Raw genomic sequence first — 21,970 nt, 5'->3', positions numbered from 1 at the left:
CCTTGCTCGAATTTCATCTACATTGTTGTCAAGACACTGGACATTGGAGAGTAGTATACTCGGGAGCGGTGGGCGATGTGCACGTTTACGTAGCCTGACCAGGAGGCCACTCCGTCTGCCCCTTTTGCGGCGCCGTTGTCTTGGATCAGCTTCTGGGATAAGATCCGTTGTTCTGGATGGTGGTCCAAACAGAGAATACGCTTCGGGAAAGTCGTATTCCTGGTCGTAATGTTGGTAAGTTGGTGTCGCTCTTATATCCAATAGTTCTTCCTGGCTGTATGTAATAAGACTTAAGATTTCCTGGGGTAAGAAATAATACATTAAAAAAAACTAAATACTGCATAGTTTCACAAGGACTCGAAGCGAGGCAACCATTTCTGTCGTCACCATCAGAGGAACAAGGCCATCATGTTGGTCGCGTTCCTCTGCCCAGGCGTCACTGATACATTTCAGATCTTAAAATGCCTGGATAGGTATTTTACATATCTGCTAACACAGCATATGTTATAGCAATCTCTATTGAAGGGAAACCAAATATTTTTGTATGCTTCTGCGCTTTCACCAATTTGGGCCGAAAACGGTTAATTACTAGGAGCGCCAAGTCTAGGTCCAAGAGGCTTCTAAATAGCTTCCACCCTTAAGCCATAAGACTCCTGAACATCTAATCAAAATGGCTACCCAGACTATTTGCATTGCACCCCCCCCCCCCCTTCTCCGCTGCTGCTACTTTCCATTATTATCTATGCATATCTCATTTTCAAATCATTACTGGGTAACAATTACTATAAGTACCCTACTGTGATTGTTTTCAATAAAAATGGTCAAAAGGAAACAAATAGATTCTCAGCAAAGAGCATTTTCTCAATCAATACTTTTGCTAGGACTATCTGGTAGTGGTCTGAGTAGTTAGGGGAAAACTGAAACCGAGCTGTTATTGGCAGAGGTTTATTAACTCATTTACCACAGGCTATTACTCCAACCCACCAAAACAGGCATTTTGAGGCAGTCTTTTCAAATATCTCTTATACTAAAAGGCCATTATCATGATTTTCACAATTTCACCGATGTATTCCAACCTCATAGTTTGAAAATATATATTAAACACATTAAAATATTTTTTTGTCTGCACTGGGCCTCTGAAGAAGGTGCTAATTAGGCCTAATTCATCCTTTAATAGTGATTATGATTATTAGCCCATTCATTACCCCCGTACATGTTGCAGGTCACAAATGCATTTTATCAACAGATCTTGGAGACCTGTGTAAAAGCACACAGCGATTAGGACACCGGATAAATCCCGAAACACAATCCACATTCTCTCAATTCCGCTATTGGACAAAACTGCGCCTGTTCCATTTTGGAGGGCTGGTTGTTATTTGCTCATCATTATGGCTTTTATTGGCCAGGACTTCATATAATCGTAATAAAACATTATTTTCAACTGAATATATTTTATGTAATGCAAAAAAGGTTAAAGATATCACATTTGTTAACGTTTAGAAAAACTGTAGGAATTGTGCGCCCCTTCTTTAAAAAAATATTGGTACGTTCTTTTCAATTGCGCTGCGAGCGTACATTGAGGCACAAGAAGAACGGGAAACCTGATCCGTATAACATGAAGTGGACCAATTTCGGTGGTAATTGATCGGATTATTCTACTTTAAGAAAAGGAAATACCACACTACGGCATAATTTCATTTTTCCCCCCGCGAAGAGGAGGATGGTGGCCGGGTAGTCACAACTTCGGACACGTTGCTGTTCCTTGGCACGCGCACTGATCCAGTTGGTGAGGTGAGTGCTACTAGTAGCCCACTGGAGATGGAGAATGATAGGCTACATTGTTGTTATATTGTTGCACATCATAACCACCTGTATGGGATGTGAGCGGGATAGTTGTAGTCTGCAATGTCACACGTTTTTGGTAAATTTAAATCCAATAAAGGCTATGGAATAGTGCGTCAACAGCAAGCTTTATGCTTTTTACCTAGGAATCTGACGTAGGCCATTTCAGAGCTACAATATATTCAAAATGTATTCTTTAGTTCATTGTCAAATATATGCGCAATAATATGACCGTTGTACACCTATAAGCAAGCCAGCTATGGTATCTAACGTGGGCTTTATATGGCAATTACAAACATTTAGAATGGAATGAATGTGAAGGTAGGGTTAGGCCTTTCTTTAATGCTTCTTTATTACTTGACGACAGTGGCCTACTGATCTGTCACTTCTAGATGAGCACGCCTAGTGTTGCCTTTAGGGCTGATGAAGCAAAGCTTTCAGCTCTGTTCCAATGTGTAATTGCCCCAACACGTGGGCGGCCAAAGGGTACTACGGTACTGTGGCTAACTGATCATCATAATGCTCTATAATAACGGCAATTGTTGATATTCTCCAACAGAATTAGACATATTTAGACCAAGTTGGTAGTTTTCATAAATGCTTGCTCCCCCTCAGCCCTCTAAACTGGTTTTCATCTGCTTCTCCACGGTTCTCTGAAAAAACAGAATGTATAACATTTTGACATCTGTCTCCATGGGGTGATGAGCAGTTATTTGTGCACTGGGGACCCATAATTATTACAATCTAGCCTGCCTCAGACCTGTCTTGTTTGTCTATCGTGTCAACCTTGCAGGCACAAATGTCAAGATAGAAAATGCAGGAAAAGTTAGCCTGGGGCAACATGATGGCTTATTTGAGCAGCTCTGCTGAATCTGACAAGGCAAGCCAGATCAAAACTGTGATCTTATGAGGCCTGTATACAAGCCTGCTCTGTCTGAAGCCATTGTCTTGAAATTAGATCAGATAGCAGTTTATTGAACTCTTCCTCTGCTGTGTGTGTCACAGGAGGCTGCTGAGGGGAGGATGACTTTTAATAATGACTGGAATGGAATGGTCAATACCATTCCATTTATTCCCTTCCAGCCTTTACAAAGAGCCCGTCCTCTCCAATTAAGGTACCACCAGCCGTGTGTGTGCTTCTGTCTATTTACATATCTGGTGTGCTTTCATCATCTCTTTTGTGATGGATAGAAGAAAGAACAGATCTAGGACTAGAAGGGACAATGACCCAGGAGACCAATATCACAGTGCCTGTGTAGTCTGCTGTCAGTTTGGTGTGTGGGTTAGTCGGACAATGACAGAGCTCCCATCTCCCCATGGTGCCACTGCTTTTCAGACACATCTTCTCTCTTGTAGTACAGGAAGTGAAATAACTAACAGTGACACTCCTTTTAGTTTTTTTAGGCGTAGTCCTTTCAACAACCACTATTTCACACCTGGCAAACAGTTTGACTACGTCCAGCTGGTCACCTGGAATAATATACATAGAATGAAAGATATGGACAGTAGGCTACATACTTTGTGAAATGACAGACTGGCTCTGGCTGGTTCTTTATCAGTGAAGTGGCTTATTGACCTCTGACCAGTTACAGCACCACTCACTCCTCTCAGGACTCGCTCCTCTCAGGACTCGCTCCTCTCAGGACTCGCTCCTCTCAGGACTCGCTCCTCTCAGGACTCGCTCCTCTCAGGACTCACTCCTCTCAGGACTCACTCCTCTCAGGACTCGCTCCAGGCTCAAGTGACATTTCAGATGCAAGAAAAAGCATATTCTGTGTATCCCAGGGAATGGAATGGAACAGAGGCTGTTATTGTAATCAGCGAAACCACTTAACCTCATCCTTCCTTTCTCTCTCCCTCTTCTTCCTCCTCCTCCATATCATCAGCCTTCTGCCCATCTGGCCCTCTTAAGACGTTTGGAGGTCCATTAAAGTCCCAATGCAGCCATTTCTGGGTAACAATTTAGTACCTTACTGTAATAGATTTCCATTTAAAATGGGCAAAAATAGCTTTTTGGCAACTTTCCCAAGCAATAATTTTGCTAGGAAGGTCTGGGGGTGGTCTGAATGGGGAGGGGAAAACTGAAATTGGTCTATTAACCAGTTTACCGCATGGTGATGTCACCATGGAAATCCAAAACTCCTGCTAATGCAAACCTCCTGATTTAAAATACAATCAGGAAATAACACTGATCAAATGTTTTGACACTTTTACAGTGTTAGTTTCATCAGCTGTTGTACAATATGACACAAAACAAAGGGGAAAAAGCTGAAATGACTGTACTAGATCTTTAACAGAGAGTGGTGAGTGTCCCTTATAAAAGAGACTGACTATGGGTTACTGCTGCTCCCTCTCACTCTGCCTAGGCCCTGGGTGGGTGGTCCTGTAGCGAGAGATGGAGAGAACCTTAGCTAACACTACCATTCTATACTCCATATTCTAACTGATCTCATTGCGGTGGTGGTCGGCTGGTTTTATAAAAACAAGCTGATGTTTCCATCACTACGTGAACTCCTGTGTAATGTGATGGAGGCCACATACTCAACCACCACTAAGTGAGCTGCTGTGTAATGTGATGGTGGCCAGCCGGGAAGGTGCTTCATTGCCTTTTACTCGTGCATGCGTGCGTGTGTGTGTGTGTGTGTGTGGAACGGGAAGGAGAAAGCTGTAGCTCTCAGTACCATTCCATCAACATGATCCCACTTCCTCATACTCCTCCTGTTGTCTGACATGAGGTGGTTATGAAGACCAATTTGTTTATTTATTTAACCAGGTAGGCCAGTTGACAAGGTCTCATTTACAACTGCGACCTGGCCAAGATAAAGCAAAGCAGTGTGACACAAACAACAACACATAGAGTTACACATAGACAAACGTACAGTGAATAACATAAAATAAATAGAATAATCTATGTACAGTGTGTGCAAATGTGGAAGAGTAGGGAGGTAGGCAATAAATAGGCCCTAGTGGTGAAAATAATTACAATTTAGCATTAATACCGGAGTGATAGATGATGTGCAAGTAGAGATACTGGGGTGCAAGACGGTAAGTAATACTATGGGGATGAGGTAGTCGAGTGTTCTATTTACAGATTGGCTGTGTACAGGTATAGTGATCGGTAAGCTGCTCTGACAGCTGATGCTTAAAGTTAGAGTGGGAGATAAGACTCCAGCTTCAGAGATTTTTGCAATTCGTTCCAGTCATTGGCAGCAGAGTGAATTCACTGCACTGTGGTGAACAGTTGCTGTAAGGAAGATGATCTGTAGGCCTATGAAGGGATGGAGGGGATAGACAGGCTTTGGGGTGTCCTTGTAACAAGATGACATGTTGTTTGTCAGTTGCCACAATGTAGTTCAAAACAGTGCAGTGAATTCACTTCATATTGATGTGAGGCTTCAGCCTTTGGTTTGGTTGCTAGACCACTGTGTGTGTGTGTGTGTGAGCAGCGAAATAATAAATGCTAGTATTTTATTACTCCTCTGTATTGTATTGTGCAGGCCAGTGACCTAAGAATGGCAACCCAGCCAGTGATTGACTGAAGCTGAAGGTTGTTGACCTTTGCTGTGACCTATGGCAGGGTGGCGTTTCAGAAGGGATGTTTTGGTAAACATTGGTAAATGTCAGTCAAGGTTCTCCAGGGGATCTGTGATTTCACTGAGAGTATAACACACACAAATATATATATAACTCACTCGCACGCACAAGCACAGCAGACAAATAATGATCCTCTATTTGATAGGTACACTGTAGAGGACAGAGTGATTATAGTAAGGGAGGAGTCCTCTGCCTCTCTGGAGAGAAGGATGAGTTGGCTGCTTTGCTCTTTGGGTTAGGCTGACCTTCACCCTCCAGTCCGTCCATCAGTCCGTCTGTTCGCTCCCCAGCACAAGCATGAGTGTGTGTGTTTTCATGAGTGTGTGTGGCACTCCCCAACAGCCTCTGATGGGCACAGACAGTGGCTGCACAGACAGTGGCTGCACAGACAGTGGCTGCACAGACAGTGGCTGCACAGACAGTGGCTGCACAGACAGTGGCTGCACAGACAGTGGCTGCACAGACAGTGGCTGCACAGACAGTGGCTGCACAGACAGTGGCTGCACAGACAGTGGCTGCACAGACAGTGGCTGCACAGACAGCGGCTGCACAGACAGCGGCTGCACAGACAGCTGTAACTCAATAGGCTTCCACTGACAGCAGGCAGCACAAACACACACACACACACATTACTCCCTACGTGGAATTTCAAATGAAGGGCCTCCAGTCTGACCTGTCTCTCTGAGGTTGCTCAATGTCAATCCCCCTGCTGCAGCCGTCTCGTGTGTGTGTGTGCGCGTGTTTACAGTGTAGTTATCAAATCAAACTTTATTTGCCACATGCGCCGAATACAGCAAGGGTACACTTTACCGTGAAATGCTTACTTACAAGCCCTTAACCAACAGAGCAGTTCAAGAAGAAGAAAATATTTACCAAGTAGGCTAAAATAAAAAGTAATAATAAAATGTAACACAATAACGAGGCTATATACAGGGGGCACCGGTACCGAGTCAGTGTGCAGCGGTACAGGCTAGTTGAGGTAATCTGAACATGTAGGTGGGGGTGAAGTGACTGCATAGGTAACAAACCACGAGTAGCAGTAGTGTACAAGACGGGCGGGGTCAATGTAAATTGTCCGGTGGCAATTTTTTAAATGTAAGCTGTTGAGGAGCCTTTTGGTCCTAGACTTGGTTCTCTGGTACCACTTGCCGTGTGGTAGCAGAGGAAACAGTCTAGAACTTGGGTGACAGGAGTCTCTGACAATATTATGGGCTATCCTTTGACACCGCCAATTATATAGGCCCTGGATGGCAGGAAGCTTGGCCCCAGTGATGTACTGGGCCGTTCACACTACCCTCTGTAGATCCTTACGGTCAGATGCCGAGCAGTTGCCATACCAGGCAGTGATGCAACCGGTCAGGAACCATTTGAGGATCTGGGGGCCCATGCCAAATCTTTTCAGTCTCCTGAGGGGAAAAAGGTGTTGTCGTGCCCTCTTCACGACTGTCTTGGTATGTTTGGAACCCTTGTTGGTGATGTGGACACCAAGGAACTTGAAACTCTCGACCCGCTCCACTACAGCTCCGTCGGTGTTAATGGGGGTCTGTTTGTTCCATCTTTTCCTGTAGTCCACGATCAGCTCCTTTATCTTGCTCACTTTGAGGGAGAGGTTGTTGTCCTTGCACCACACTGCCAGTTCTCTGACCTCCTTCCTATAGGCTGTCTCATCATTGTTGGTGATCAGGTCTATTGATCAAGCACTTATTGATGAAGCCGATGACTGCGGTTGTGTATTCCTCAATGCCATTGGATGAATCCCGGAACATCTGTGTTAGCAAAACAGTCCTGTAGTGTAGCATTCCTGCTTTAGTTTTTGCTTGTAAGCAGGAATCGGGAGGATATAATTATGGTCAGATTTTCCAAATGGAGGGCGAGGGAGAGCTTTGTACACATCTCTGTGTGTTTGTGGAGTAAAGATGGTCTAGGTTTTTTTTTTTTTTTACCTGGTTGGACATGTGACATGCTGGTAAAAATTTGGTAAAACTGATTTAAATTTGCCTGCATTAAAGTCCCCAGGCCACTAGGAGCGCCGCTTCTGGGTCAGCATTTTCTTCTTTGCTTATGGCCTTATAGAGTTGATTGAGAGCGGTCTTAGTGCCAGCTTCGCTTTGTGGTGGTAAATAGACGGCTATGAAATTCTCTTGGTAGGTAGCGTGGTCGACAGCTTTTCATAAGGTACTCTACCTCAGGCGCGCAATACCTCGAGACTTCTTTAATATTAAACATTGTGCACCAGCTGTTATTGACAAATAGACACACACCCCCACCCCTCGTCTTTCCAGAGGTAGCGTCTCTGTTCTACCGGTGCATGGAAAATCCTGCCAGCTCTATATTGTCTGTTTCTTCGTTCAGCCATGTCTCGGTGAAACATAAGCTGTTTCAGTTTTTAATGTCCCAATGGTAGGATAATCTTAATAGTTGGTCATTTTATTTTATTTTATAATGATTGCATGTTAGCAAGAAGAAGGGAAGGCATTGGGAGTTTACTCGCTCGCCTCCGGGTTACTCGCTCGCCTCCGGGTTACTCGCTCGCCTCCGGGTTACTCGCTCGCCTCCGGGTTACTCGCTCGCCTCTGGGTTACTCGCTCGCCTCCCCGATCTGCATCCCCTTTCCGCCGTCTTTTCTTCACGCAAAAAGTGTGGATCTGGGCCTGTTCCAGTAAAAGCAGGATATCTTTCTCGTCGAACTCATTAAAGGTAAACGTTTCTTCCAGTCCACGGTGAGTTATCGCTTTTCTGATGTCCAGAAGTTATTTTCGGTCATGAGACGGTAGCAGCAGCATTATGTTCCACAATAAGTAAGTAAATAAGTTACACAACACAAAAGAAAATGAAAATTGCACAATTCTTTGGGAGAATGTAAAACGTCAGCCATGTTCTTCAGCGCCATCTTGATTTCTGTCAGGATGTCTTTTTTTTCAGTAAGTACTAAGCCATCAGCCAAAGATCAATAGGACTAGTCCTTTTATAATTCTGAATCTTCAGACAAGACCATGCATATCAAATGGCACGCTATTCCTAATGTAGTCCACTACTTTTGACTAGGGCCCATATGGCTCTGATCAAAAGTGGTGCACTATATAGGGAGTAATATGCCATTTGGGACCTGGGATAATGTATAATGATGGAGAATCGAGTGTCGATCTCATTAGATCATTTGTAACCAGTTCTCTAACTCTCCTAAACAGTTCGTCCGACAGACATAGTTTATGTTTACTAGGCAGCAATAATATATTCTGAAGAGCTCATTTCATAGATTGCCTAAGGTAGAGTCTGTTAAGTTGGTCTCAGGCACAATGGTGGGTTCAATTTGATTTCAATTGGTACTATTAATTAGGCTTTTATTAATAAGGGCTTGCATTGAGTGACCTGAAGATCCCTCTTGAATCTCTGACAAAAACAGAACAACAATATAGTCAATGTAATAGTCTGTAAGAGGGTGAGTGGGGTGATATTGGTGTGTGTGTGTCTACAGTCTAGTTGTACCGTCAGGATGAGAGAATGTGTGTGTGTCAGTGTAGTTATACCATCAGGATGAGACGAGGTGTGTGTGTTCTGCTCTTTTGTCTCTGTACCACTGTCCCTCTTCCAGCCAAGCGCTGTTGTCAGACACTGCCTGCGGGCCATGTCTCTCTCTGTGCGTGTGTGTGGCCCTGTCCAGCAAGAGAGAGAAGCACGTGCAGGCCAGATAGAGAGAAGAGATGTGACCCACGGCACAGCGCTGTTTACATGTCTGTTTAGACGAGGGACGGGGGAATGTGGCGAGAGGGGACAGCCTTGTCTTGTACACACTCTTGCAAGAGGCTGTGGGCTAAAATATTGATGTGTGATGGTTGGTTGTTGCTATTGGCACAGGCTGTTGTCACATGTTGGGGACTCTGACTCTCCAAGTCTCCTCTTCTCTCTGTCATCTCTTCTCAAGTCTCAGATTCAGCTCGTTGTCGTTGTTGACCCCCTTTTTACTCCATAAAGTTCTCAGGGTGGCATTTTCCTCTCACAATCATACACGCTATGAGTAAATGCACCAGAATGTTTTCAATAAACGGCGAGTTGATACTGCAGCTCGCAATTGCATTAAGTGTAATATGAGTTTTGTCTCTGTCATCTCCACTAACCGTTAGTGCAATAGTTTAACTATCTCATTAGGCTTGAGCCATGTCAACCTTTGCCACATCGTTGATCAAATCGGTCAACGAAACGCAGCTAAAGTATTTGAAAGAAAACAAATAGTATAAGCCCCATGTTATGGAGCGGGGCCAGACTGGCTCTAAATCTCTCTGGAAATATGCTAATGAGTCTGAATGACCATGGATGCAGCGCTGTGATTGACCCTCTGGAAAGGAGCACAATGGATTGCTTGTTTGGTGATCACGAGGGCACTCTGCTCACACACACACACACACACTCTTTCTGCTTCATTTGTCATGTTTTTGGCCGTTTGTTTTTATGGGTTAGAACACACTTTGAACCCCAGAGTTAATCATTGTTAATCATTGTTAACTTCTGACGTCTCTCAGAAGAAAGACTTTATGGTTTCATGATAAGGGCCTCTTGAACCTGATCACCAGTGTTCACAAGGAAGGAAATATAATGCTACATGGGATGATTGACCGATAACAACCAAGATATGGCATCTGGTCTGTTCCAGGTGAAAAAAATACATCTTTATCTGATGTCTTTTCAACCAGGACTAGGTTACAACCTGACAATTAACTAGTTATGACATTTTATTACCAATTTTTCCTACTGGATATTGTGTGATAAAGAACAGGAGTAGCAGATTGATTCTCTCGCTCCAAACAACTTGTTCTTAAAGTGGACACTTCAGTGTAGCACCTTTTACTGAGGGCACACTTGTTAAACTTGTAGCTAGAGGTGGCTCATCTAGGTGGGTGGTAGCCTGAGGCACAACCAGGTAGCTAGACGAACAGTCACATTCAGCCTTTAAGATCTCCTGTGAGAGAGCCACCGAATGCAAGTCTCCTCTGATTAGTCTTCGTCTGAGAACTTAGCTTGTGAAATATGAGGCGAGATGCTGTGTAAACGTTCTGGGGATCAGTGGCGAGCGAGAGGTCTACTGGGACGTGTGAGTCTGGGGGCGTGTGATCGAGCTGTCTCACTGGATCGGTCTACCTCTCTTTTGCCATCTTCTCTTCCTCTACTCTCCTCCTCATGGCTTTCTCTCTTCCTTTCCTCTCTTTCTCTCTGTGAATGCACTGAAAGATGCAATATTGATTGGGCTTCACCCAACCGACTGTAAAAATAATGACCCATGAATCCCCTGAAACAAAGGACAACCAGTCAGTGTAAACAGAATGTAAAGAATATCTCTATCCCTCTCGCTCTCATTATCACTCTTTCATTGTCTCTCCCTCCACTTGCTCGCTCTCACCCCCCCCCCCCTCCCTTTCTGCAGGGTTTCACCTTCCATCCTATGGAGAGGCTGATTGCAATGCTGCTGTTACCATGGCAGCCAGTGGAACACATTAAGCTTTATAATAACACACAGAGTGGAGAAAGGGAAGAAAATAATCAAGAGCATGAGGAGGAAACTATAAATAGAGAGAGCAGTAATCCCTAGCATCATTTATTAAACCGTAACTTCAGATGGCTGTGTTGGCTTTGTAACACATAATTTCCCTTGCAGCTAGTACAGTATACACACTGTCCCTTCCCAGAGTCCCCTATCAAGTCAAGTCAGTTTTGACAACGAGGGCTGATTCCAGTAATGTAGGATAGCTGCTATGGTGTTTGTGACCTCATTCAGCTATCCTGAGCTCCACTCTCATATTTAAGGATGAATAATGACACACGCCCAGTCATCTAGGGACAGTCAGACTGAGATGTGGCCCACGGGTGACTTTGTATTTTTTTTATTGTTTATTACTGGATCAGAAATGTATGAAATCCAAAGCTCTGACAAAGCCGTTCATTTCAGATTCTATTTTGTGTCTCAAAATGACTTATGGCAGGCAGTGTTTCAATGAATGGTGTCAAGCTCAGGAGATCCAATGATAAATCATAAAAGATCGATCTCTGGGATATTAACCAGATATTTTTTTTTAAAGTATACTGAACAAAAATATAAATGGGACATGCAACAATTTAAAAAATGTTATGTGTTACAGTTCATATAAGGAAATCAGTCATTTGAAATAAATTAGGCCCGACTCTATGGATTTCACATGACTGGGCAGGGGTGCAGCCATGGGTGGGTTTTGTTTGTTTATATGTTCCTCCTTCTGTTGCAGTTGTAAAGGAGAACTAGTTCTCAACTGGCCTACCTGGTTAAATAAATAAAGGTGAAATAAAATAAATTGCGTTTTGTTAATTATTTTTGTACTTATTTTGTACATAATGTTGCCGCTACCGTCACTTATGACCGAAAATAACTTCTAGACATCAGGTCTCCGATTACTCACCAAAGACTAGCAGAATCCTTTTTTTCCTTTCACGACTCTGACGAGCCCGACGCGAAGGATATACTACCTCCTCGGAAACAAGCCCCTATCCCCGTGTTCTGCGCAGAGAAAGAGGAGCCGAAGGGCGGGCTGCCTTCTGAGAATAAGTGAGCGAGTGATGGAATAAACAGACTTCCCTCCATTCTGCTAGCAAACGTGCAATCTTTGGAGAATAAAATCGGAGAGTTAAGCGGAAGATTAAACTACCAACAGGCCATTCAAAACTGGAACATCTTATGCTTCACGAAGTCGTGGCTGAACGACGACAATATCAACATACATACAGGTGGCTGGTTATACAATGTACCGGCAGGATAGAACAGCGGCGTCTGGTAAGATAAGGGGCGGCGGACAATGTATTTTTGTAAACAAGAGCTAGTGCACAATATCTCAGGAAGTCTCGAGCTATTACTCATCTGAGGTAGAGTATCATGATAAGCTGTAGACCACACTAGCTGTTTACGTACCACCACAGTCAGTCTGGAATTAAGACAGCATTTGAATGAGCTGTATTCCGCCAAAAGAAAACGCCCACCCAGAGGCGGCGCTCCTAGTAGCTGGGACTTTAATACAGGGAAACTTACATCTGTTTTACTAAATTTCTCTCAGTATATCAAATGTGCAACCAGAGGGAAAACAACTCTGGACCACCTAGACTCCACACACAGAGATGCATACAAAGCTCTCCATCGCCCTCCATTTAGCAAATCTGACCATAATTCCATCCTCATGATTCCTGCTTACAAGCAAAAATTAAAGCAGGAAGCACCAGTGACTAGATCAATAAAGTGGTCAGATGAGGTAGATGATAAGCTGACTGTTTTGCTAGCACAGACTGGAATATGTTCCAGGATTCCTCCGATGGCATTGAGTACACCCCATCAGTCATTGGCTTCATCAATAAATGCACCGATGACGTCGTCCCCACAGTGACGTACATATATACCCCAACCAGAAGCCATGGATTACAGGCAGCATCCGCACTGAGCTAAAGGGTAGAGCTGCCGCTTTCAAGGAGCGGGACTAACCCAGAAGCTTAAGAAATCCTGCTATGCCCTCCGAACCATCAAACAGGCAAAGCGTCAATACAGGACTAAGATCGGATCGTACCTCACCGGCTCTGGCATTCGTCGGATGTGGCAGGGCTTGCAAACTATTACAGACTACAAAGCGAAGCACAGCCAAGAGCTGCCCAGTGACACAAGCCTAACAGACGATCTAAACTACTTCTATGCTCGTTTCTAGGCAAATAACACTGAAAAATGCATGAGAGCACCAGCTGGTCCAAAAGACTGATCATGCTCTCCGCAGCCGATGTGAGTAAGACCTTTTAAACGGGTCAACATTTACAGGGCAAGACGGATTACAAGGACGTGAACTGCAAGCATGCACTGACCAACTGGCAAGTGTCTTCACTGACATTTTCAACCTCTCCCTGTCTGAGTCTGTAATACCAACATGTTTTAAGCAGACCACCGTAGAGCCTGTGCCCAAGAACACTAAGGTAACCTGCCTAAATGACAACTGACACGTAGCACTCACGTCTATAGCCATGAAGTGCTTTGAAAGGCTGGTCATGGCTCACATCAACACCATCATCCCAGACCCACCCTAGACCCACTCCAATTTGCATATTTCACCAACATATCCACAGATGATGCAATCTATATTGCACTCCACACTGCCTTTTTCTACCTGGACAAAAGGGAGAATGCTATTCATTGACTACAGCTCAGCATTCAACAACATAGTGTCCTCAAAGCTCATCAATAAGTTAAGGACCCTGGGACTAAACACCTCCCTCTACTACTGGATCCTGGACTTCCTGACGGGCCACCCCCAGGTGGTAAGGGTAGGTGACAACACTTTTGCCATGCTGATCCTCAACACAGGGGCCCCTCAGGGGTGCGTGCTCAGTCCCCTCCTGTACTCCTTGTTCACTCATGAATGCACGGCCAGGCACAACACCAACACCATCATTACATTTGCCGATGACACAACAGTGGTAGGCCTGATCACCGACAACGACGAGACCGCCTATAGGGAGAAGGTCAGAGACCTGGCCGTGTGGTGCCAGGATGACAACCTCTCCCTCAATGTGATCAAGACAAAGGAGATGATTGTAGACTACAGGAAAAAGAGGATGAGCACACCCCCATTCTCATCGATGGGGCTGTAGTGGAGCAGGTTGAGAGCTTCAAGTTCCTTGGTGTCCACATCACCAACAAACTAACATGGTCCAAGCACACCAAGACCGTTGTGAAGCGGGAATGACAAAACCTATTCCCCCTCAGGAGACTGAAAAGATTTGGCATGGGTCCTCTTCCTCAAACGGTTCTACAGCTGCACCATCGGGAGCATCCTGACTGGTTGAATCACTGCCTGGTATGGCAAATGCTCGGCCTCCGACCGCAAGGCACTACAGAAGGTAGTGTGTACGGCCCAGTACATCACTGGGGCCAAGCTTTCTTCCATCCAGGACCTCTATACCAGGCGGTGTCAGAGGAAGCCCTAAAAATGGTCAGACTCAAGCCACCCTAGTCATAGACTGTTCTCTCTGCTACCGCACGACAAGCAGTACCGGAGTGCCAAGTCTAGGTCCAAGAGGCTTCTAAACAGCTTCTACCCCCAAGCTATAAGACTCCTGAACATCTAGTCAAATGGCTACCCAGACTATTTGCATTGCCCCCCTCTCCCCCTATTTACACCACTGCTAGTCTCTATTGTCATATGCATAGTCACTTTAACACTACCTGCATGTACAGTTGAAGTCGGAAGGTTACCTACCCCTTAGCCAACTACATTTAAACTCAGTTTTTAACAATTCCTTACGTTTAATCCTAGTAAAATGCCCTGTTTTAGGTCAGCTAGGATCACCACTTTTTATTTTAAGAATGTGAAATGTCAGAATAATAGTAGTGATTTATTTCAGCTTTTATTTCTTTCATCACATTCCCAGTGGGTCAGAAGTTTGCATACACTCACTTAGTATTTGGTAGCATTGCCTTTAAATTGTTTAACTTGGGTCAAATGTTTTGGGTAGCCTTCCACAAGCTTCCCACAATAAGTTGGGTGAATTTTGGCCCATTCCTCCTGACAGAGCTGGTGTAACTGAGTCAAGTTTGTAGGCCTCCTTGCTCGCACACGCTTTTTCAGTTCTGCCCACAAATTCTCTATGTGATTGAGGTCAGGGCCACTCCAATACCTTGACTTTGTTGTCGTTAAGCCATTTTTCCACAACTTTGGAAGTATGCTTGGGGTCATTGTCCATTTGGAAGACCCATTTGCGACCAAGCTTTAACTTCCTGACTGATGTCTTGATGTTGCTTCAATATATCCACATAATTTTATTTCCTCTTGATGCCATCTATTTTGTGAAGTGCACCAGTCCCTGCAGCAAAGTACCCCCACAGCATTATGCTGTGCTTCAACCGTGCTTCACGGTTGTTATTGTGTTCTTCGGATTGCAAGCCTCTGCCATTTTCCTCCAAACATAACGATGGTCATTATGGCCAAACGGTTCTATTTTTGTTTCATCAGACCAGAAAACATTTCTCCACGAGAGTACTATCTTTGTCCCCATGTGCAGTTGCAAACCGTAGTCTGGTTTTTTTATGTGGTTTTGGAGCAGTGCCTTCTTCCTTGCTGAGCAGCCTTTCAGGTTATGTCGATATAGGACTCGTTTTACTGTGGATATAGATACTTTTGTACCCGTTTCCTCCAGCATCTTCACAAGATCCTTTGCTGCTGTTCTGGGATTGATTTGCACTTTTCGCACCAAAGTACATTCATCTCTAGGAGACGGAACGCATCTCATTCCTGAGCGGTATGACAGCTTTGTGGTCCCATGGTGTTTATACTTGCGTAGTGTTGTTTGTACTGATTAATGTGGTACCTTCAGGCATTTGTAAATTGCTCCCAAGGATGAACCAGACTTGTGGAGGCCTACAATTAGTTTTCTGAGGTCTTGGCTGATTTCTTTTGATTTTCCCATGATGTCAAGCAAAGAGGCACTGAGTTTTTAAGGTAGGCCTTGAAATACATCCACAGGTACACCTCCAATAGGCTAATTGACATCATTTTCTGGAATTTCCCAAGCTGTTTAAAGGCACAGTCAACTTAGTGTATGTAAACTTCTGACCCACTGGAATTGTGATACAGCGAAATAATCTGTCTGGAAACATTTTGTTGGAAAGTTTACTTGTGTCATGCACAAAGTAGATGTCCTAATCGACTTGCCAAAACTATAGTTTGTTAACAAGAAATTTGTGGAGTGGTTGAAAAACGAGGTTTAATGACACCATCCTAAGTGTATGTAAACTTCTGACTTCAACTGTACTTACTACCTCAACTAACCGGTGCCCAGTTAGACATGCAGTTAGTTAAAGGCCCTGTGAGTAATTGGCACCATTTATTATCACTTACTTTTAAATGTAGTGTATCCAGGTTTTTGGATCTACGTTAAGGAAGGGAAGTGAGCCCCACTAACTCCATGTCAGAAGCCTATTGAGCTCTCTATGCTTAGCAGCGTTGTAACAACCCTTGCCCTCTGACGATTTGAATGAAGAGTTATTTTATCAAATCTCATTTTATTGGTCACATACACATTTAGCAGTTGTTATTGCGGGTTTAGCAAAATGCTTGTATATTACCTGGCTTTAGTATTGTCTTCTACACAGTACACACCACAGATATTGTCTGACGAAACAATCCTATTTATTATATAGGTCACCGTTTCTATACAATGATCCCTCCCAAACAAGACCTAGTGGGGTCATTATTCTAAGCCTCCACTGCAGATGCTGTGCATTATTCAGGTTTGGTTCAGAAGTGTTCCATTTGCTAGACAAATGTTTTTATTTTTTATTTTTATTTTTTATACAGCGATGTATAGATCAAAACATAATATATTATTTTTCAACTGTCGTTGATGGCTGTGGATTGTGGTATTACACACATCTGAAGCAGCCAGCACTGGATAACACAAACATCTCCTGGATAACAGTAGACCTGTTTCCTGTCTGTCTCAGCCAGCCAATCCTGGATAACACACGCATATCTGGAGCGCAGTAGACCTGTTTCCTTTCTGTCAGCCAGCCAACCCTGGATAACACATTCTGTACTTTTCTGGAGACCATCAGACTTGTTTGGAGTGCGTCTGTTTGTCAGCCTTCCCCATTGCATGATGGTCCTGCTTGGCCCTGATTAGTCCTGTTGTCTCCTGCCTGCTTGTAATGCGTCTTATGATTTCAGCAGGCAGACCGTGACAGGCCTCTCCTGTAATGTAATGTAATGTAATGTAGCCATGAATGCAGCTGTAGACCTGCCCATGCTAATTGCAGCTTGTCTTCTCTGCTTCTGGAGGCTGGAAGGGCCACACAAAGAGAAGCTCTGACATGTGAAGGCCTGAGAGGGGAAGAGGAAGAAACTGTCCTCCTGCCTTCCTAGACGCCTACACACACACTTAACAGTCTGGAGACAGAGGGCAGAGCTTAGCACACACACAGCCACACATTCATATCCACTCCCTAAGGTCTCTGTAGGGGGTGCCAATTGAAAAGCCTGGGAATGTGATGTGTTATCGTACCCTACTGAAGGGCCTGGGGTGAGATGTCTAGTATCCTATTGAATGTAAAGCAATTTCAGTTGGAGAAAAACGCCAATTTGAAATGTATTATTGTTTTTCTGGCCTATTTTCACTATGAAATAGGCCAGGGTCAAAACAGAGAAATGGAGACTGGATGTAGAGATTCTATATGAGATTGTGGAGAGAGACAAGGACAGGATGAGTGGGAGTGATTTACAAGTGGATGAGCAGAGAGAGAGAAAGGAAAAGCAGTGTGAAGTGAGAGCGATAATAACTGTTGACAAAGGGCCATCGTGTGCATGCACACATCTCCTTACCCATGTCAGAACACTCAACTGCTGTGTTATTATGTTGACATGGTATGAGGACTTACCAATCCTCCCACCTTATGCCAGTGTTTACCCGACACCAGTCAACATGTGACCGGCGAGGAGTTGTGTTTGTGTGTGTGATTGCATGAAAGGGTTGTGTGACACCAGGACACAGTAATTATGATGACGTCATATTGAAACTAGGCCACAACAAACCAGTGATGGATAGGAGGAGGAACCATTAGGCTCACGCTAGTGCTCAGTGCTAACAGATGGCCAACCTGTGGCCCCTGTCCTTTAATGTGTGTGTGTGGCACCTCAATATGGTTGTGGAGACAGGGATTGTACTGAAGAAGACTGGGTTATTTCAAGAGAACTGAATACTGGGAAAGAGAAGAGGGAATGGTTCATTTGCTTGCCAGAGGTGGTTTTTCACCAGTTGCCATAGAAACAGCAGCTCAATGTGTGTGAGTGTATTTGTGTATAAATGCATGTGCACATTGTGCAGTTTTCTTTCTTCCTATCGCTGTGTGTGTCAGGGTTGGGCTCAATTCAGAATTTAATTCTTGACTTTTTTCTAATTTCATTTTGAAGTAGTAAACAGGATACAGAATTGCAATTCTAATTTAAAGGAAATTGAATTCAGTGAAATTCAATGAAAATTATTTATATATTAGGTGTTGTCTATACAAACAGTTTATTAGGTACACCCATCTAGTATCAGGTCTGAACCCCCCCCCCCCTTTGCCTCCAGAGCAGCTTGAATTCTTCGGAGTATGGAAAGATTGCTCAATTGGTATCAAGGGACCTAATGTGTTCCAGGAAAACATCGCCACACCATTACGCCACCAACCTGTACTATTGACACCATTTAGAATTAGGCTATGGACTCATGATGCTTACGCCAAGTTCTGACTCTGCCATCAGCATGACGCAACAGGAACTGGAATTCATCGGACCAGGATGTCTTTCCACTCCTCAATTGTCCAGTGTTGGTGATTGCATGCCCACTGGGAGCCGCTTCTTCTTGTTTTTAGCTGAATGGAACCAGGTGTGGTCGTCTGCTGCAATAGCCTATCCGTGTCAAGGACCGACGAGTTGTGCGTTCCGAGAGGCCGTTCTGCACACCAATGTTGTACTGCGTCGTTGTTTGCCTGTTAGCTTGCATGATTTTTGCCATTCTCCTTCGACCTCTCATCAACGAGCTGTTTTCGCCCACAGGACTGAGGCTGACTGGATGTTTTGTTTGTCGCACCATTCTTAGTAACCCCTAGACACTGTCATGCATAAAAGGCCCAGGACGTTTCGGACATACTGGAACCGGCGCGCCTGGCACAGATGATCATACCATCCTCAAATTCGCTTAGGTCTCTTGTATTGCCCATTCTAACGTTCAATAGAACAGCAACTGAATGCCTGCTTTATATAGCAAGCCAAGTCCAGGTGACTCATGTGCCTGTAGGAGCTAACCATTTTTGTGAACGGGTGGTGTACCTAATAAAAAGTGTACATCTTGAACATAAATTTAAAAAAATATATAACTAGGAAAGTCAGTTAAGAACAAACTCTTATTTTCAATCACAGCCTAGTTCAGGGGCAGAACAACAGATTTTTTACCTTGCAGCTCAGGGATTCGATCTTGCAACCTTATGGTTACTAGTCCAACACTCTAACCACTAGGCTACCTGCCGACCCGTATATATTGTGTGTATATAAACGGGGCGTGTATATATTACATGTACATGCATAAGCAATAGATTTTCAGGACAAACTCTCTTAAAATGTAATGATCATGGAAAACAAAACCTGTATGCAAATATTCAAAGTTACTATATTTCATGAATTACCTAGATTTTGTTCAATGGGGGGAATACTACATTTCCCAGAATGCATTAGTTTAACTCAAGTTGACCCTGAGGCCTTCAGAAATAGGCTAAACAAATGAAAATATAATGGTATATTCTAAGCACTAAAGTTAAAAGAGTATATTAACATAGTTTCCAGAGAAAAGGGATATATTCTTTCGTATCTGGAAGTGTGACCTGTCAGATTCAATTAAAATTATGTTCTATGACTGAGTGTAACTTATTTGAATTGCACGGAATTAAATTCTTCCTGACACTTGAATTCAAATTCTACGTCCTGTGGTGTGGCCAATTTAGAATTTCAACTCATGAGTTGAGTGGAAGTCAATTCTGAATTGAGCCCAACCCTGGTGTTTAGCTGTGTGCACCCCCGCAATAGCGTGAGACCGGGGATGTAATTCTGCCTGTCACTTATGTAGCTTAGAGAATGCAAAACAGACTCCCCAACTACAGCGGTCACCATGAGAGCAGGCAGGCAGCCAGCCAGCCAGTATGTACAAAGAGGAGAAAGCTATTGTTTCCAGCCATGTCCCAGATGAAACTGACAAACGGATGACGTCCATCTGAGCTGCATGTCTGATGAAAACAGCCCTGTGCTAGCTGAGGTGGAACATTAGAAGATAAGTGTCCTATTAGATGTGTTACCTGTTTTTTTTGGGGGGGGGGGACAAAAATTGAAATGCTTTAGCGGTGCAAAAAAACAAGTGAGAAATCTGAGGTCTCTGCAATATATTTCAAGGACTCCCTCCTGTGGACAAAAACGGCACTAGAAAATAGTTCATCCTGAAGAGTAGATCTTTTTGGTGTGACTATTTCTTTACCCTCTTTATGTCTCTCTCTCTCTCCCTTCATTCCCCGTCTCCCAGGCAGCAGTAGCAGGGTTCTGATCCTGGGGAGATGACGGAGGTGGTAGAGCCCAAGCTGGACTTTGCATCCTCGGGTCGCTCGGGGAGAAGGAATGCCCTACCTGACATCCTGGGTTCACCGGCTGGGGTCAACCCCACTGACCTGCAACTCAAATTGTCCGAGCTCCACCTCACAGGTGGGTTAGCTTAACCTGTTTTTTTGTGTTCTGTGTCTCTCTCGGTCTCTGTGTCTAATTTAGTAGATGTAGGCCTAAAACAAAATTATTTGCCCAGGGTTCCAGGTTCTGTTCACAAAATAGGTTTTTAACCCCATGGGTCTTTCCTGGTGAAATTAGGTGGAAAATGCTAACTAACTGCAGTCCTGTTGGTTTGTCTCTCTGTCTAGATGGTCTGGGAGAAGCCCAGTCTCCCACGGCAGAGGAGGCCCCACTCCCTACAGAGAGCTCTGAGAGGAATGAGGGATCATAAGGTTGCCTGGGGGGAGGCCCCTAACTAGCCCCGATGTTTACCTCCGGTGAAGCTGATGAACTGGAGAAGAGGGATGGCTGGGTAGAACGATACAGAAGGACCGATGAAGGAGAATGATGGGCCTGTTTTGAACAGCAGCTGAGCTGCAGAGAGAAGGATGATGATAGGATGGACAGGGAATGGTCTCTATCACCCAATCTGAAAAGACTCTTAAGAAAAGCGTTGGTGTGTGTGGGTGGAAAGATCACCTCTACTCCAACACACTGCCATGAGAAACAATGGATGTATGCTGATTATATACTGTTGTACACTACACATTTTTATGATTCAATCAAGACTCAAAACATTCAGCAACGGAGAAGTCACAAGTGAAAAAATAAAAAATGTACAATATCCTACTGGTGTCTATTAATTGGTCACTGATTCAACACAGCCAATCATGTGGGACGATGGGCGGATCCTAGTGGCCAATAGTGGTTCAGAGCTTTTTGATTGGTCTGGAAGAGAAAGTAATGATGTATTATAATGTACTGGATGTGTATGAAGAATCAGGTGAGAGTGAGTTAACTGTATAACAAGAGGCAGCTGGCTTCCTCTTTCGGTGTCACACGGACATTGATGTAATCATGAATTCACATCTGAGACTATAATACAGAGGGCAGTGTGGTATGTACTGCATGTATGGGTTTTTAAACGTTGTTCAAATGGTTTTAATGACAACCAATGGGGCTAATGCTAAAGCTAATGGATCGAGATGATTGCTGTGATTGTGACCAGAAGTGTTGAACATTATGAGTAGCCTGACAATCCAGTCCCTATCTTTTAAAACATTCCTGAAATGAACCTAAAATGGTTTCTCACTGCCAACCATGTACTGTTGAAGCAGTCTGACGCTGTTGGTGCATTTCCATACAGGATTTACCTCAATGTAGGCTCAGACTTTTCTGTTTCCATCTACGCGGGCACCCGTGTCTCA

General features: G+C 44.1%; 1 protein-coding gene across 2 annotated transcripts; it reads left to right on the top strand.

The window, feature by feature from the left end:
* The first annotated feature begins 1,612 nt into the window (after nucleotides 1-1,612).
* Nucleotides 1,613-21,762, top strand: LOC139392079 (cAMP-dependent protein kinase inhibitor alpha-like). 2 transcript variants are annotated; one of them, XM_071139773.1, is made up of 3 exons: nucleotides 1,613-1,791; nucleotides 20,531-20,702; nucleotides 20,912-21,762. In XM_071139773.1, the coding sequence occupies exons 2-3, from the start codon at nucleotides 20,558-20,560 to the stop codon at nucleotides 20,992-20,994; spliced, it is 228 nt and encodes a 75-aa protein (XP_070995874.1). In that variant the 5' UTR covers nucleotides 1,613-1,791; nucleotides 20,531-20,557; the 3' UTR covers nucleotides 20,995-21,762. The 2 variants fall into 2 exon arrangements, with proteins under 2 accessions (XP_070995874.1, XP_070995873.1); XM_071139772.1 differs by having other exon boundaries at nucleotides 20,527-20,702.
* Nucleotides 21,763-21,970: the final 208 nt, after the last annotated feature.

The sequence above is a fragment of the Oncorhynchus clarkii genome, chromosome 32 (genome assembly GCF_045791955.1).
Source record: "Oncorhynchus clarkii lewisi isolate Uvic-CL-2024 chromosome 32, UVic_Ocla_1.0, whole genome shotgun sequence".
In the NCBI taxonomy this organism is placed as follows: domain Eukaryota; kingdom Metazoa; phylum Chordata; class Actinopteri; order Salmoniformes; family Salmonidae; genus Oncorhynchus; species Oncorhynchus clarkii.
Note: the sequence above shows the minus strand (reverse complement) of the source record. Positions and strands in the feature narration are given on the sequence as shown.